Source organism: Scyliorhinus torazame, chromosome 1 (assembly GCF_047496885.1).
Source record: "Scyliorhinus torazame isolate Kashiwa2021f chromosome 1, sScyTor2.1, whole genome shotgun sequence".
Classification (NCBI taxonomy): Eukaryota; Metazoa; Chordata; class Chondrichthyes; order Carcharhiniformes; family Scyliorhinidae; genus Scyliorhinus; species Scyliorhinus torazame.
In genome coordinates, this window is record NC_092707.1 from 33,136,065 (window position 1) to 33,152,386 (window position 16,322).

The 16,322-nt window shown below is 49.1% G+C and overlaps 1 protein-coding gene across 2 annotated transcripts in view; it reads left to right on the plus strand.

Annotated features, from left to right (window-relative positions):
• LOC140395928 (transmembrane protein 248-like) overlaps positions 1–16,322 on the plus strand; it is a 91,928-nt gene that overhangs the window by 53,057 nt on the left and 22,549 nt on the right. For both annotated transcript variants that reach the window (XM_072484066.1, XM_072483992.1), the window contains exons 2-3: positions 11,622–11,798; positions 15,515–15,821. In XM_072484066.1, coding sequence (XP_072340167.1) covers positions 11,640–11,798; positions 15,515–15,821 — 466 coding nt within the window. In that variant the 5' untranslated portion in view covers positions 11,622–11,639. The remainder of the gene's footprint in view (positions 1–11,621; positions 11,799–15,514; positions 15,822–16,322) is intronic.

Sequence of the window (16,322 nt, forward strand, 5' to 3'; positions counted from 1 at the left end):
ATATGCGTGGCCTCTAGCTCGCAGCCATTTCGCCAGCTGCTATGGGAGGCCACACATCTGATACTAATAAAGCCTCAGTTTGGATTCAACTTCGTCTCCAGTCAAATTGATCATGCCTCAATTTATTAGTATCAGATTCAGAAGATGGACCTCCGGATTAAACTTGATCGCCTGCAGCTGGATCAACACGCAAGCGACGCCAGAAAGGACTTCCAGCACTGGCTAGCTTGTTTTGAAGCGTATATCAACGCGGCGCCGACCCCTGTTCCAGAGGCTCAGAAGATCCAAATATTGTACTAAGGACTCGGATCCAAAGTCTTCCCGCTGATCCAGGATGCGCCCAATTACGTTGATGCCATGACTCGACTCAAAGAAAATTATGAACAGAAGACGAACACGCTCTTCGCCAGACACGCGCTCGCAACGCGTACTCAACTACCTGGTGAGTCAATCGAGGACTTCTGGAGGGCCCTGATCCCACTAGTTCGGGACTTTGACTGCCAGGACGTTACAGCTAAGGAGCACTCGGATATCATTATGCGGGACGCTTTTGTGACTGGGATTGGGTCTGATGTTATCAGGCAGCGACTCCTAGAAGGGGCCACGCGCGACCTCGCAGAGACTAAAACACTAGCGCTCTCCATGACGGTTGCCCTGCGCAATGTCCAGTCCTACGCCCCCAACCGTGTGGCCCACCCCTCCTATGCTTCATGGGCCCCACACGGAACTGCCCACCCAATACGCCTGCGTTACACGCCAGCCAGTGATATCCGGGAGGCCCCAATGCTATTTTTGCGGCCAGCAAAAACACCCCGGCCAACGCTGCCCAGCCCGCGCTGCCCTCTGTAAGGCCTGCGGGAAGAAGGGCCACTCCGCTGCGGTGTGCCAGGCCCGCTCAGCGGACGCGATTCCCCCCCCGCCCGGGTCACGGACAATGGGCGCTGCCATCCTCCTCTCCTCCCCAGTCCATGTGCGACCAATAGGCGCCGCCATCTTCTCCCCCGCACAACACGTGCGTTTCATGGGCGCCTCCATCTTGCTCCACTCCCACAACGTGCATTCCATGGGCACCGCCATTTTGTAATCCCAAGGACCGCCGGGCACCGCCATTTTGTCCACCCCGCAGCACATGGACACCAACGGCGTTCCAGGACCTCAACTCAACGGCCGCCTCACTACCCGAAAATCAACCACGGCTTGCCTCCAATGGCAATTGACCAGTCCCGACCACATAATCTGACCAACGCATACACCAGTGTGAAAGTCAACGGCCATGTGACCTCCTGCCTACTGGACTCCGGGAGCACCGAGAGCTTTGTACACCCAAATAAGGTAAGGCGCTGCTCCCTTAAGGTACACCCTATCAATCAAAGTGTCTCCCTGGCCTCCGGATCCCATCGCATAGCGATACGGGGGTACTGCATGGTCACACTCACAGTCCAAGGCGTAGAGCTCCACGGCTTTCGCCTCTATGTCCTCCCTAACCTCTGCACTGCACTTATCCTCGGCCTGGACTTCCAGTGCAACTTCCAGAGCCTGACCCTTAAATTCGACGGACCCTTACCACCCCTCAGTGTGCGGCCTCATGACCCTAAAGGTCTATCCTCCTTCCCTCTTTGCAAACCCATTGCAACCAGGAGCAGTCGGTACAGCACCCAGGATAAGGCCTTCATCAGGTCCGAGGTCCAGCGGTTGCTTCAGGAAGGAGTCATCGAGGCCAGCAACAGCCCCTGGAGAACTCGGTGGTAGTGGTTAAGTCTGGGGAGAAAAACCGAATGGTCGTGGACTACAGCCAGACCATCAACAGGTACACGCAGCTCGACGCGTACCCCCTCCCACGCATATCTGACACGGTTAACCAGATTGCACAGTACCGGGTCTTCTCAACGGTGGACCTGAAATCCGCTTACCACCAGCTCCCCATCCGTAAATCGGACCGTCCATACACCGCCTTCGAGGCAGACGGCCGTCTATATCACTTCCTTAGGGTCCCCTCGGCGTCACCAACGGGGTTTCGATCTTCCAAAGGGAGATGAACCGAATGGTCGACTGGTACGGCTTGCGCGCTACGTTTCCGTACCTAGACAATGTGACCATCTGCGGCCATGACCAGCAGGACCACGATGCTAACCTCGCTAAATTTCTCCGCACCGCCACTCTCCTCAACCTCACGTATAACAAGGAGAAGTGTGTGTTCCGTACAAACCGCTTAGCCATCCTCGGCTACGTGGTCCAGAACGGAGTTCTGGGGCCCGATCCCGACCGCATGCGCCCCCTCATGGAGCTCCGCCTCCCACACTGCCCCAAGGCCCTCAAACGTTGCCTGGGGTTCTTCTCATATTACGCGCAGCGGGTCCCAAACTATGCGAATAAGGCCCGCCCACTCATACAGTCCACTCATTTCCCCCTGACGGCCAAGGCCCAATAGGCTTTCGCCCGGATCAGAGCTGATATTGCCAAAGCTGGAATGCACGCTGTAGACGAAACACTTCCTTTCCAAGTAGAAAGCAGCGCATCGGACGTCGCCCTTGCCGCCACCCTCAACCAGGCAGGCAGGCCCGTGGCATTCTTTTCCCGCATCCCCCATGCCTCTGAAATGCGACACTCATCCATCAAAAAAGAGGCCCAGGCTAACGTTGAGGCTGTGCGACATTGGAGGCATTACCTGGCTGGCAGGAGATTCACTCTCCTCACTGACCAACGGTCGGTAGCCTTCATGTTCAACAACACACAGCGGGGCAAGATCAAGAACGATAAAATCTTGCGGTGGAGAATCGAGCTCTCCACCTATTATTACAAGATTAAGTATCGCCCTGGCAAACTCAACAAGCCCCCAGACGCCCTATCCCGAGATACATGTGCCAGCGCACAAGTAGACCGACTCCGGACCCTGCACGACACAGCCTTTGTCACCCAGGGGTCACTCGGTTGTACCATTTCATCAACGCACGAAATTTGCCCTACTCCGTCAAGGAAGTAAGGACAATCACCAAGGACTGCCAGGTCTGTGTAGAGTGCAAGCCGCACTTCTACCGACCGGACTGCGCGCGCCTGGTGAAGGCCTCCCGCCCCTTTGAACGCCTCAGCGTGGATTTCAAAGGCCCCCTCCCCTCCTCCGATCGACACACATTTCCTCAGTGTGATCGATGAATACTCCCGGTTTCGCTTTGCCATCCCGTGCCCCGACATGACGTCTGCCACCGTCATTAAAGCCCTTAATTCTATCTTCACTCTGTTCGGCTTCCCCCCTACATCCACAGTGACAGGGGATCCTCATTCATGAGTGATGAGCTACGTCAGTTCCTGCTCAGCAGGGGTATCGCCTCCCGCAGAACGACGAGCTACAACCCCCGGGGAAACGGACAGGTAGAAAGGGAGAATGGGACGGTATGGAGGGTCGTCCAGCTGGCCCTGCGGTCCAGGAATCTCCCGGTCTCCCGCTGGCAAGAGGTCCTCCCTGATGCACGACATTCCATTCGCTCATTACTCTGCACTGCCACTAACAGTACACCACATGAACGTCTTTTTGCCTTCCCCAGGAAGTCCACATCTGGGGTATCGCTCCCAACTTGGCTTACAGCTTCGGGAACCGTGCTTCTCTGTAAACATGCAGCAGGGGCATGGGAACCTGGATTGTAGTTTTAGGGTTAGGGAGAATGAGAGTATAGAGGTCAGGAGCTCAGATTTGACGTCGCAGGAGGGGGCCAGTGTTCAGGTAGGTGGTTTGAAGTGTGTCTACTTCAATGCCAGGAGTATATGAAATAAGGTAGGGGAACTGGCAGCATGGGTTGGTACCTGGGACTTCGATGTTGTGGCCATTTCGGAGACATGGATAGAGCAGGGACAGGAATGGATGTTGCAGGTTCCGGGGTTTAGGTGTTTTAGTAAGCTCAGAGAAGGAGGCAAAAGAGGGGGAGGTGTGGCGCTGCTAGTCAAGAGCAGTATTACGGTGGCGGAGAGGATGCTAGATGGGGACTCATCTTCCGAGGTAGTATGGGCTGACGTTAGAAACAGGAAAGGAGAGGTCACCCTGTTGGGAGTTTTCTATAGGCCTCCAAATAGTTCTAGGGATGTAGAGGAAAGGATGGCGAGGATGATCCTGGATAAGAGCAAAAGTAACAGGGTAGTTATTATGGGAGACTTTAACTTTCCAAATATTGACTGGAAAAGATATAGTTCGAGTACATTAGATGGGTCGTTTTTTGTACAGTGTGTGCAGGAGGGTTTCCTGACACAGTTTGTTGACAGGCCAACAAGAGGCGAGGCCACATTGGATTTGGTTTTGGGTAATGAACCAGGCCAGGTGTTGGATTTGGAGGTAGGTGAGCACTTTGGGGACAGTGACCACAATTCGGTGACGTTTACGTTAAGGATGGAAAGGGATAAGTATACACCCTATAAGAGTTATAGCTGGGAGAAGGGAAATTATGATGCCATTAGACGTGACTTGGGGGGAATAAGGTGGAGAAGTAGGCTGCAAGTGTTGGACACACTGGATAAGTGGAGCTTGTTCAAGGATCAGCTACTGCGTGTTCTTGATAAGTATGTACCGGTCAGGCAGGGAGGAAGGTGCCGAGCGAGGGAACCGTGGTTTACCAAAGAAGTGGAATCTCTTGTTAAGAGGAAGAAGGAGGCCTATGTGAAGATGAGGTGTGAAGTTTCAGTTGGGGCGATGGATAGTTACAAGGTAGCGAGGAAGGATCTAAAGAGAGAGCTAAGACGAGCAAGGAGGGGACATGAGAAGTATTTGGCAGGAAGGATCAAGGAAAACCCAAAAGCTTTCTATAGGTATGTCAGGAATAAGCGAATGACTAGGGAAAGAGTAGGACCAGTCAAGGACAGGGATGGGAAGTTGTGTGTAGAGTCTGAAGAGATAGGCGAGATACTAAATGAATATTTTTCGTCAGTATTCACTCAGGAAAAAGATAATGTTGTGGAGGAGAATGCTGAGCTCCAGGTAAGTAGATTAGATGGCATTGAGGTACGTAGGGAAGAGGTGTTGGCAATTCTGGACAGGCTGAAAATAGATAAGTCCCCGGGACCTGATGGGATTTATCCTAGGATTCTCTGGGAGGCCAGGGAACAGATTGCTGGACCATTGGCTTTGATTTTTATGTCATCATTGGATACAGGAATAGTGCCAGAGGACTGGAGGATAGCAAATGTGGTCCCTTTGTTCAAAAAGGGGAGCAGAGACAACCCTGGCAACTATAGACCGGTGAGCCTCACGTCTGTAGTGGGTAAAGTCTTGGAGGGGATTATAAGAGACAAGATTTATAATCATCTAGATAGGAAGAATATGATCAGGGATAGTCAGCATGGCTTTGTGAAGGGTAGGTCATGCCTCACAAACCTTATCGAGTTCTTTGAGAAGGTGACTGAACAGGTAGACGAGGGTAGAGCAGTTGATGTGGTGTATATGGATTTCAGCAAAGCGTTTGATAAGGTTCCCCACGGTAGGCTATTGCAGAAAATACGGAGGCTGGGGATTGAGGGTGATTTAGAGATGTGGATCAGAAATTGGCTAGCTGAAAGAAGACAGAGGGTGGTGGTTGATGGGAAATGTTCAGAATGGAGTTCAGTCACAAGTGGAGTACCACAAGGATCTGTTCTGGGGCCGTTGCTGTTTGTCACTTTTATCAATGACCTAGAGGAAGGCGCAGAAGGGTGGGTGAGTAAATTTGCAGACGATACTAAAGTTGGTGGTGTTGTCGATAGTGTGGAAGGAAGTAGCAGGTTACAGAGGGATATAGATAAGCTGCAGAGCTGGGCTGAGAGGTGGCAAATGGAGTTTAATGTAGAGAAGTGTGAGGTGATTCACTTTGGAAGGAATAACAGGAATGCGGAATATTTGGCTAATGGTAAAGTTCTTGGAAGTGTGGATGAGCAGAGGGATCTAGGTGTCCATGTACATAGATCCTTGAAAGTTGCCACCCAGGTTGATAGGGTGGTGAAGAAGGCCTATGGAGTGTTGGCCTTTATTGGTAGAGGGATTGAGTTCCGGAGTCAGGAGGTCATGTTGCAGCTGTACAGAACTCTGGTACGGCCGCATTTGGAGTATTGCGTACAGTTCTGGTCACCGCATTATAGGAAGGACGTGGAGGCTTTGGAGCGGGTGCAGAGGAGATTTACCAGGATGTTGCCTGGTATGGAGGGAAAATCTTATGAGGAAAGGCTGACGGACTTGAGGTTGTTTTCGTTGGAGAGAAGAAGGTTAAGAGGAGACTTAATAGAGGCATACAAAATGATCAGGGAGTTGGATAGGGTGGACAGTGAGAGCCTTCTCCCGCGGATGGAAATGGCTGGCACGAGGGGACATAACTTTAAACTGAGGGGTAATAGATATAGGACAGAGGTCAGAGGTAGGTTCTTTACGCAAAGAGTAGTGAGGCCGTGGAATGCCCTACCTGCTACAGTAGTGAACTCGCCAACATTGAGGGCATTTAAAAGTTTATTGGATAAACACATGGATGATAATGGTATAGTGTAGGTTAGATGGCTTTTGTTTTGGTGCAACATCGTGGGCCGAAGGGCCTGTACTGCGCTGTATCGTTCTATGTTCTATGTGCGGCTCCACAAGGCGGATCCGTTGGTGGAGAGGGTGCGCCTGCTCCACGCAAACCCCCAGTACGCCTACGTGGCGTTCCCCGACGGCCGCCAGGATACAGTCTCCCTCAGGGACCTGGCACCAGCAGGTTCCACCCCCACATCGCCCCCGGCGCGCCCCCCCCCCCCCCCCTCCAGGACCGTCCGTCCTCCCCCTGCCCACCCCCGTTGATGAAGAGGATTTTGGCACGCTCCCGGAGTCAACTTCGACCACGACAGCGCCAACATCGCCGTCACCGCTTCGTCGAACTCAAAGAACCATCAAGGCACCGGACCGGCTGAACCTCTGACCAGCCCGCCGGATGACCAGAGACATTTTTTTACTGCTCTGTAAATATTAAAATTTCTAATTGTATATAGTTATCCACCACCCCCGCCGGACTCAATTTTAACAGGGGGGTGAATGTGGTAAACCACTGTGTTCTGATATTAGAGGTTGTACAGTAGAACCTGCACTACATGTTCACCTGTGGCCCCTGCATGCTAGCTCCGCCCGGGAGGCGGGTTATAAATATGCGTGGTCTCCAGCTCGCAGCCATTTCGCCAGCTGTTGTGGGAGGCCACACATCTGATACTAATAAAGCCTCAGTTTGGATTCAACTACGTCTCCAGTCAAATTGATCGTGCCTCACTATGTAAGGGGCTGAGGGAGAGTGTCCGCACAAACAATATCAGCTCGAGATACTTTTCTCTCCACCGTGGGACTAGGCAGGGTTGTCCTATGTCCCACCCCTGCTGTTTGCACTCGCGATTGAGCCGTTGGCCATCGCATTAAGAAGTTCGGGGGTATGGAAAGAAATAGTCCGGCGGGGGGGGGGGGGATAGAGCATAGGGTGTCCTTATATGCCGATGACTTGCTATTATGCCGATGACTTGCTGTTATACGTGTCGGAACCGAGTGTGTTGATAGGGGGAATATTGGAGCTGCCTCGAGTGTTTGGGTCTTTCTCTGGGTACAAACTAAATCTAGACAAGAGTGAGTATTTTGTGGTGTCTCGGGCAGGGGTGGGGGGGTTGCCATTCCGTAGGGCAGGGACTCACTTTAGGTACCTGGGGGTGCAGGTTGCCCGGGAGTGGGGGGGCTCCGCAGGTACAACATTTCTAGTTTAGTGGGGAGAGTGAAAGCTGATCTGGCAAGCTGATGGTCTCCCTCTGTCATTGGCGGGTCGGGTACAGGCGGTTAAAATGAACGTGTTGCTGCGATTCCTGTTTATTTTTCAATGCCTGCCGATTTTCCTGCCAAAGGCTTTTTTCAGAGAGATTGAGGGAAGGATTACGTCGTTCATATGGGGAAGGAAGGTGGCTAGAGTTAGAAAGGTGCTGCTACAGAGGGGAAGGCAGGCAGGGGGTTTGGGTCTTCTGAACCTGATGTATTACTACTGGGCGGCGAATGTGGAGAAGATGCGGAGCTGGGTCAGGGGGGTTAATTCCCAGTGGGTCAGAATGGAGGAGAGTTTGTGCAGGGGGTCGGGATTGAAAGCACAAGCAACAGCGCCGCTCCCGATAGCCCCGTGGAAATACTCAGGGAGTCCGGTAATAATAGCTTCATTGAGAATTTGGAGGCAGTTTCGTTCGGGTTGGGGCAGTGTCAAGGGAATTGCCGATTCGGGTAACCACAGATTTGAGCCAGGGAGGTGGGATGGAAATGGAAGGAGAATGGGATTAAGACACTAAAAGATGTGTTTCTTAGGGGTTGGTTTGCAGGATTGAAGGAGCTGGAAGCGAAGTATGGGCTGGAGCAGGGGGAAATGTTTAGATACATGCAGGTTTGAGATTTTGCCAGAAAGGAGATACAGAGCTTCCCGGTGAAGCCGGCCTCCACATTGCTGGAGGAGGTGCTGACGACAGGGGGACTGGAGAAGGGGGCAGTGTCAGCGGTTTACGGAGCTATTTTGGAAGAGGAGAAGGCACCACTGGAAGGAATCAAAGCAAAGTGGGAGTAAGAGTTGGGAGAGGATATGGAGGAGGGGTTCTGGTGTGAGGTGCTCCGGAGAGTGAACGCCTCCACCTCGTGCGCGAGGTTGGGGCTGATACAGCTGAAGGTGGTATACAGAGCACACCTCTGGGTGAGGATGAGCCGATTCTTTGAAGGACTAGAAGATGTGTGTGAACGTTACGGGGGAGGGGGGGGGGGGGGGGCGCTAATCACGTTCGTATGTTTTGAGCTAGAGGATTACTGGAAGGAGGTTTTTAGGGTAATTTCTAAAGTGGTGCATGTGAAACTGGACCCATATTCTGGAGGCCATATTCGGGGTGTCCAACCAGCCAGGGTTGGAAACGGAGGCAGATGTTGTAGCCTTCGCCTCGTTGATCGCCCGAAGGTGGATCCTGATAGGTTGGAGAGCAACCTCTCCACCCTGTGCCCTGGCGTGGTGGGGGGGACTTGTTGGAATTCTTGACTCTTGAGAAGGTTAAGTTGAACTGAGGGGAAGGATGGAAGGGTTCTACAATCCATGGGCATTATTCATTATGCACTTTCAAGAACTGGATAACATCGAACATTAGTTGGGGCGTGTGGGTGGGAGGGTTGGGGGAGGGGGGCTGTGTATGTTAATGGCGACATTGGTGATCCCCAATTCCTTTTTGTCGTTTGTTTGTGTGAACGGGCTAATGTTCCAAACGGGCTAATGTTTGGGGTTTGGTGGGAGGATGGGATAGTTATTATTGATATGGGGATTGACATATTTGTTACTGATTATTGTTTATTGTTGGTGGGTGTAAATTTGGGAGAAAATGTGAAAAAGGTGAATAAAAAAATATTTTTTTAAAATTAAAAAAAAAAAAAGAACGAGGAGGCACAGATTTAAAATGATTTGCAAAAGAAGCAAATGTGATTTGAGAAAGCGTTTTTCACAATGAGTGTTTCAGGTCTGGAATGTACTACCTGGAAGTGTGGCAGAGGCTGGTTCAATTGAGCCATTCAAGAAGGTATTATAGATGATTATTTGAATAGCGATAGTGTGTAAGGCTATGGGGGAAAAGGCAGGAGAATAGCATTAAGTCAAAACGCTCAATTGGATTGGATTTGTTTATTGTCACGTGTACCGAGGTACAGTGAAAAAATACATAATAGGGCAACACAAGGCACACAATGTAAAGCATACAGTGCAGACAGTATGAGCTGAATGGCTTCCTTCTGCGCCAAAACAATTCTGTGATTATGAACTTCAGAAAAAATTCTATAGACTAGGTCTGTCAGGGAATTGAGCTAAAAGAAGGTAAATTTGGAAGTTTCAGTTTCTTGACAGCAGGAATTATAATGTGGAATTGTATATTAGAAATCCTGCTTGTAGGGCGACACGGTGGTGCAGTGGGTAGCACTGCTGCCTCACAGCGCCGAGGACCCGGGTCCGATCTTGGCCCAGGATCACTGGCTGTGTGGGGTTTGCACATTCTCCCGTGTCTGCGTGGGTGTCACTCCCACAACCTGAAAGATGTGAAGGATAGGTGTATTGGCCATGCTAAATTGGCCCTTAATTGGCAAAAAATGAATTGGGTTCTGTAAATTTATAAACAAAAAGAAACCCTGCTTGTATTAGATGGCAGGTGATGCACAAATCTAGGTTCAGACTTTGATTTTGCCAACAAAGTCTATTATATTTTTACAATGAAAATGTTACTATTTTTGTAGGGAGGGTCAGATATCGCTTTCAAGTCAGCGGAAGACTATCTGTGCTTCAGACTAAACTGCACTGCCCCTGGTGCAGTGGGTATAACGGTTATGTGGTTGCAAGGAAGATGGTCTGGTGAGATCTGTTTTGTGGTCGGCTTATTTATTTCCACCATTTTACAGCTGAGACAGTACTGAGAAGAGCACAAAAGGAAAAGAAGGAACTAATGGACAAAGTGAAACCTCAAACTGCCTCCTTTGATTCTGTTTACAGCCACCTCACCACTACTGCGCCTTCCCAATCAAGAACTGAAACACAAGCTCAGAAATATTTTGCTGTATGATTTGTGAGCTGTTGTACAAGCTTATTGTTTGGAACAGCTGACTGAAACTTACCCTGCTGTGTTGGCAGCCAGATGTGCCAGATCATTTTCTGAACTGTGGGAGTCTTTTCCTCCCCCCCAAAAAAGGGGCATGCTTAAATGCTATTTCTTTAACATGCTCTTTTTAATATATCGAAATAACCCAGATGACCTCTGTACTTAATCTCGAATGTTGATGGAGAAAAGTCAGACAAGGAGCCCACATTTGATTATGTCTCCTGTCCCTTGCTGTTAAATATCGTGTTGGACTGGGGTGAGCACAGTAAGAAGTCTTACAACACCAGTTTAAAGTACAACAGGTTTGTTTCAATCCACTAGCTTTTGGAGCACTGCTCCTTCCTCAGGTGAATGAAGAGGTAGGTTCCAGAAATTTCTGGAACCTACCTCTTCATTCACCTGATGAAGGTGCTGCGCTCCGAAAGCTAGTGATTTGAAACAAACCTGTCGGACTTTAACCTGGTGCTGTAAGACTTCTTACTGTTAAGTATAGGTGCATGGACATTTTATTGAAATAGCAGAAACATCTGTGATTTCCCCCTAACAGGGTCAAGTGACTTGCTGAAAAAGGGTGAATAGTCATGTGAACCACAGCACATCATGAGTCAGTATATTTGGGGCATGGAATGGGGATGATGGGAGAAAGGAAGTTGAATTTTACTTCAGAGGTGGATTTATTAGAGTGGGTCATTGGGGTTGGACCGAGAGAGGAGAGAAACCAGTCCGTAGATGCCATTTCTAAAGTCCAGCAAATTTCCAATTTTGCCTGTGTGAGAAGAGAACCTGAGCCCAAACTAGACATTCCATCACAAGAAGGAAAAATCAGTTGGTGAATTTCATATTCTGCCACCTCCAGAATGCTACAATCTGTTTGGGTGAGAAATTGTACTGGGAACTCAAAACACAATGTAGCCGATAAGGTTGAAAAAAAAATTCCCGTTCAATGCAAATTCAATTATGAATGTATGTACAGATGTTGCCGACATTATGATCATGTTCCATGTGTATACACTTTTTTAATCTAGTTGTAACCCGCTGTCACCATGGTAACATGGCACCTTTTGGAGAATATGAAGCATTTTGTTGTCCACCGGCCACCAATGATTTTATTCATTTTGAGCATCAGCACTTTGGGCATCGCTTTCTTCAGTCTCGGGATCTATATCCGGTCACATGAAGTCACAAACCCTGATTTGCCTCAGGTAAGCTGACAGAGCAACAAGAAAACAAGTCTGATAATTATACAAAGGTGATCCTTAGATGTTGCATATTACTAGCAAATCTGATCCCTGTTCTAATTTATCTTCTGTGCCTCCATGGTGGTCATGCATATGTAAATATGAGTAAAATTGTGTAGGTGCAAAATTGGTTTTCCCCTTGCATGTGCACCTGCATGTAGATATTTCGGGTGCTGCACATCGTAATTAATATAACTCATGTTTTTTTTTTGTCTAAGCCCTGTATGCTAATAATAGAACTTTCTGAAGTTTTATTTTCATATAACTCTCCTGAAGAAGGTCCCCAGTCTGTGCTGAATTCTTTAATCTCAGCTGTGATCGAAGTAATGCCACTACAGTGTCAGCCAAGGTAGCATCTGTGCCTCAAGGTCATGGGTTAAATCTCCAAAACAGACTTGTGTAATTTTGTCTGCCACTTCAAGCTTTCAGATGAGATGTTAAATTGACACCTGTGTGCTCTGCCAGGTTGATGTACAAGATTCTGCTGAGATTCTGCCATAATGACTCCATGACTTAGTTGCCCTGGCCAACAGTGGTTGGCACTGCTGCATCACAGCGCCAGGGATCCGTGTTCAATTCCAGCCTTGGGTCACTGTTTATGTGGCGTTTGCACGTTCTCCCTGTGTCTGCATGGGTTCCTTCCGGGTGCTTCAGTTTCCTCCCACAGTCCAAAGATGTGCAGGTTAGGTGGATTGGCCATGCTAAATTGTCCCCCAGTGTCCAAAAGGTTAGGTTGGGCTACAGGGTTACAAGGATAGGGTGGAGGCGCAGGCCTAGTAAGAGAGTCAGTGCAGACTCAATGGGCTGAATGGTCTCCTGCATTGTCGTGATTCTATACTTCTATAAAATGTATACCAATACTACCAGAGAGTGATTATCCCAGTGCTGTTTGCAGGACCTTGCTGTGAAAAACAACTAATACATTTGTTTATGAGAGAACATTGATTACATTTCAAAAATGATTAATTGTCTTGCATCTGACTTGCATTTATGTAGCATATACCATGCCCTGTAAAACACTTTGCGATGTCCTGAGGATGCAAAAGATATTTTGTAAATGTAACTGATGGCTTCACTGTCCTTTTGGTAAAGTGTGGAAAAATTAGGTCTGGTTCCCATTTCTGATTGTTATCCATAGATCTTATTCAAAGTGTAAATGTTGGATGAGGACAGGATCAAGCTTGACTGTGCTGCCCTGTCTGATTGAAAAGGTCTGCCAATACTCGCTGTCTAACCAATTCAAGGACGATAGACGCTTGGATGAGATACAGGAGGAGTGACAGTGCAGCAGAACTATACACAGTCAATGCTTTTGGAAAGGAGGGCAGAAAATGGTAATGGGGGGTCACAGACGAACGACCCGGACTCTCGTCAGAAGTGGCAAAGCTTAATCAACATAATGGGCTGCAAAACAAAGCCAAGTAGAATCTCCGGCAGCAGCGCGCCCCTCCCTGATGAACTCAATGCATTATATGCTCGGTTCGAGCAGGAAAACATCAACTGTTGTCAACTGCCCCGACAGCCTCGGACACACCGATACCAACCGTCACAGCTTCCGAAGTCAAATCGGCAAAGGGTCCTGACGGAGTCGCTGGTTGTGCACTCCGATCCTGTGCGGACCAACTGGCAAGTGTGTTTGCGGACATCTTCAACCTCTCCCTACTCCGTTCCAAGGTTCCCACATGCTTCAAGAAGACCACCATCATACAAAGAAGAACCTGGCAACGTGCCTTAACAACTGCCGTCCGGTGGCTTTGGCATCCATCATTATGAAGTGCTTTGAGAGGTTGAATATGAGATACATCAGCTTCATAATCCCAGAATGCCTTGTTCCAGGGAGCAGCACGGTGGCGCAGTGGTTAGCAGTGCTGCCTCATGGCGCCGAGGACCCGGGGACGATCCCAGCACCGGGTCACTGTCCGTGTGGAATTTGCACATTCTCCCCGTGTCTGCGTGAGTCTCACTCCCACAACCCAAAAAAGGTGTGCAGGGTAGATGGATTGGCCACTCTAAATTGCCCCTTAATTGGAAAAAAAAAAATTGGGTACTCCAAATTTATTTTAAAATAAATGCCTTGCTCCACGATAATTCGCATACAGCCACAACCGGTCCACCGCAGACGCCATCTCCCTAGCCATACACTCATCCCCGAAGCATCTCGACAACAAGGACTCTTACCTAGCACTTGGCCCCTCCCTCTGCAACTGGATCCTCGACTTCCTGACCCGTAGACCACAATCAGTAAGGATAAACAACACCTCCACAATAGTCCTTAATATCGGGGCCCCGCAAGGCTGCGAACTTAGCCCCCTACTATACTCCCTATACACAGATAGCTGTGCGGCAAAATTTGACTCCAACTCTTATCTACAATTTTGCTGATGACATGACTGTAGTGGGTCGGATCTTGAGTCCGAGTACAGGAGGAAGATAGAGAAACTAGTGGCGCAGTGTAAGACAACAATCTCCCTCAATGTCAACAAAACTAAGGATCTGGTCATTGACTTCAGGAAGTGAAGTATCGTATACACCCCTGTCTGTATAAATGGTACCGAGGTGGAGATGGTTGACAGCTTCAAATTCCTAGGTGTGCACATCACCAACAATCTATCCTGGTCCACCCACGTCGACACTACGACCAAGAAAGCACAACAGTGCCTATACTTCCTGAAGAAGCTAAAGAAATTTGGCGTGTCCACATTGACTCTTACCAATTTTTAGAGATGCATCATAGAGAGCATCCTATCTGGCTGCATCACAGCCTGGTATGGCAACTGCTCGGCCCAAGACCGCAAGAGAGTCGTGAACACAGCCCAGATCATCACACAAACCTGCCTCCCATCCATTGACTATCTACACCTCCCGCTGCCTTAGGAAAGCAGGCAGCATAATCAAAGACCCCTTCCACCTGTGTTATACTCTCTTCCAAATTCTTCCACTGGGCAGGAGATACAAGTCTGAGAACACACACTAAATGGGTTTAAAAACAGCTTCTTCCTCACTTCCCCACAGGTTCCTGAACCCTCTTATAGACTGAAGTTTTTTTTAAATTTAGAGTACCCAATTCATTTTTTCCAATTAAGGGGCAATTTAGTGTGGCCAATCCACCAACCCTGCACATCTTTTTGAGTTGTGGGGGTGGGTGAGACCCACACAAACACGGGGAGAATGTGACCAGGGGCCGGAATCGAACTCGGGTCTTCGGCACCGTGAGGCAGCAGGCATGGTTGCTTCACAGTTCCAGGGTCCCAGGTTCGAATTCCGGCTTGGGTCACTGTCTGTGCGGAGTCTGCACATCCTCCCCGTGTGTGCGTGGGTTTCCTCCGGGTGCTCCGGTTTCCTCCCACAGTCCAAAGATGTGCAGGTTAGGTGGATTGGCGATGATAAATTGCCCTTAGTGTCCAAAATTCCCTTTAGTGTTGGGTGGGGTTACTGGGTTATGGGGATAGGGTGGAGGTGTTGACCTTGGGTAGGGTGCTCCTTCCAAGAGCCGGTGCAGACTCGATGGGCCGAATGGCCTCCTTCTGCACTGTAAAGTCTATGATTCTGCACTGCAAATTCTATGATTCTATGAACCACTGCACCACAGTGCCGCCTGTGAAATAACTTAAGATTTGATGTTGATGAGAAACCCTAATTTTTATTGAGCTGCTAAATATGTCTGTTATTTATTGCTTTAGGCCTGGAATACAGTCCTGCAATGTCTCAGTAAACTAGAATTCTGTCCGTCTGAAAATGAAAGCCAATGGCAGAATAACACAGTACCTGCTGAACTTGGTTCCATAAGGAGACGACTGGACCCAGATCCTTTAGCACATGTGACAACAAGGCAACTCTCGACCACTGTTGCTTATACACAAGACATGCCAGTCAGTGTGTCTCTGCTGGTGCCAATGACCTTTGAATCAAAGGAGCCATCAAAAAAATTTTCTACTGACATAACCCGTCTCCAAGCTGTGGTGTTTGGAAAACAGCTGGGACTGGAAGGTAAGCATAAATAAATAAATAATCTTTATTAGTATCACAAGTAGGCTTGCATTAGGGGCTGGTTTAACACAGTGGGCTAAACAGCTGGCTTGTAATGCAGAACAAGACAGCAGCACGGGTTCAATTCCCGGGCCAGCCTCCCCGAACAGGCGCCGGAATGTGGCGACTAGGGGCTTTTCACAGTAACTTCATTCAATGGGTACAGTGAGGGAGAATTCAGAATGTCCAATTCACCTCGAAGCACGTCTTTCGGGACTTGTGGGAGGAAACCGGAGCACCCGGAGGAAACCCATGCAGACACTGGGAGAACGTGCCGACTCCGCACAGACAGTGACTCAATCCGGGAATCGAATCCGGGTCCCTGGCGCTGTGAAGCAACAATGCTACCACTATGCTACGGTGCTGTAATCCCTTCTGGACTAATAAGTAAGGGCAAGATTAAACTTGTAAATGTCACTTGTAATTTTGTACTTCTGCATAATTTTAATGGGTGCACAGAGG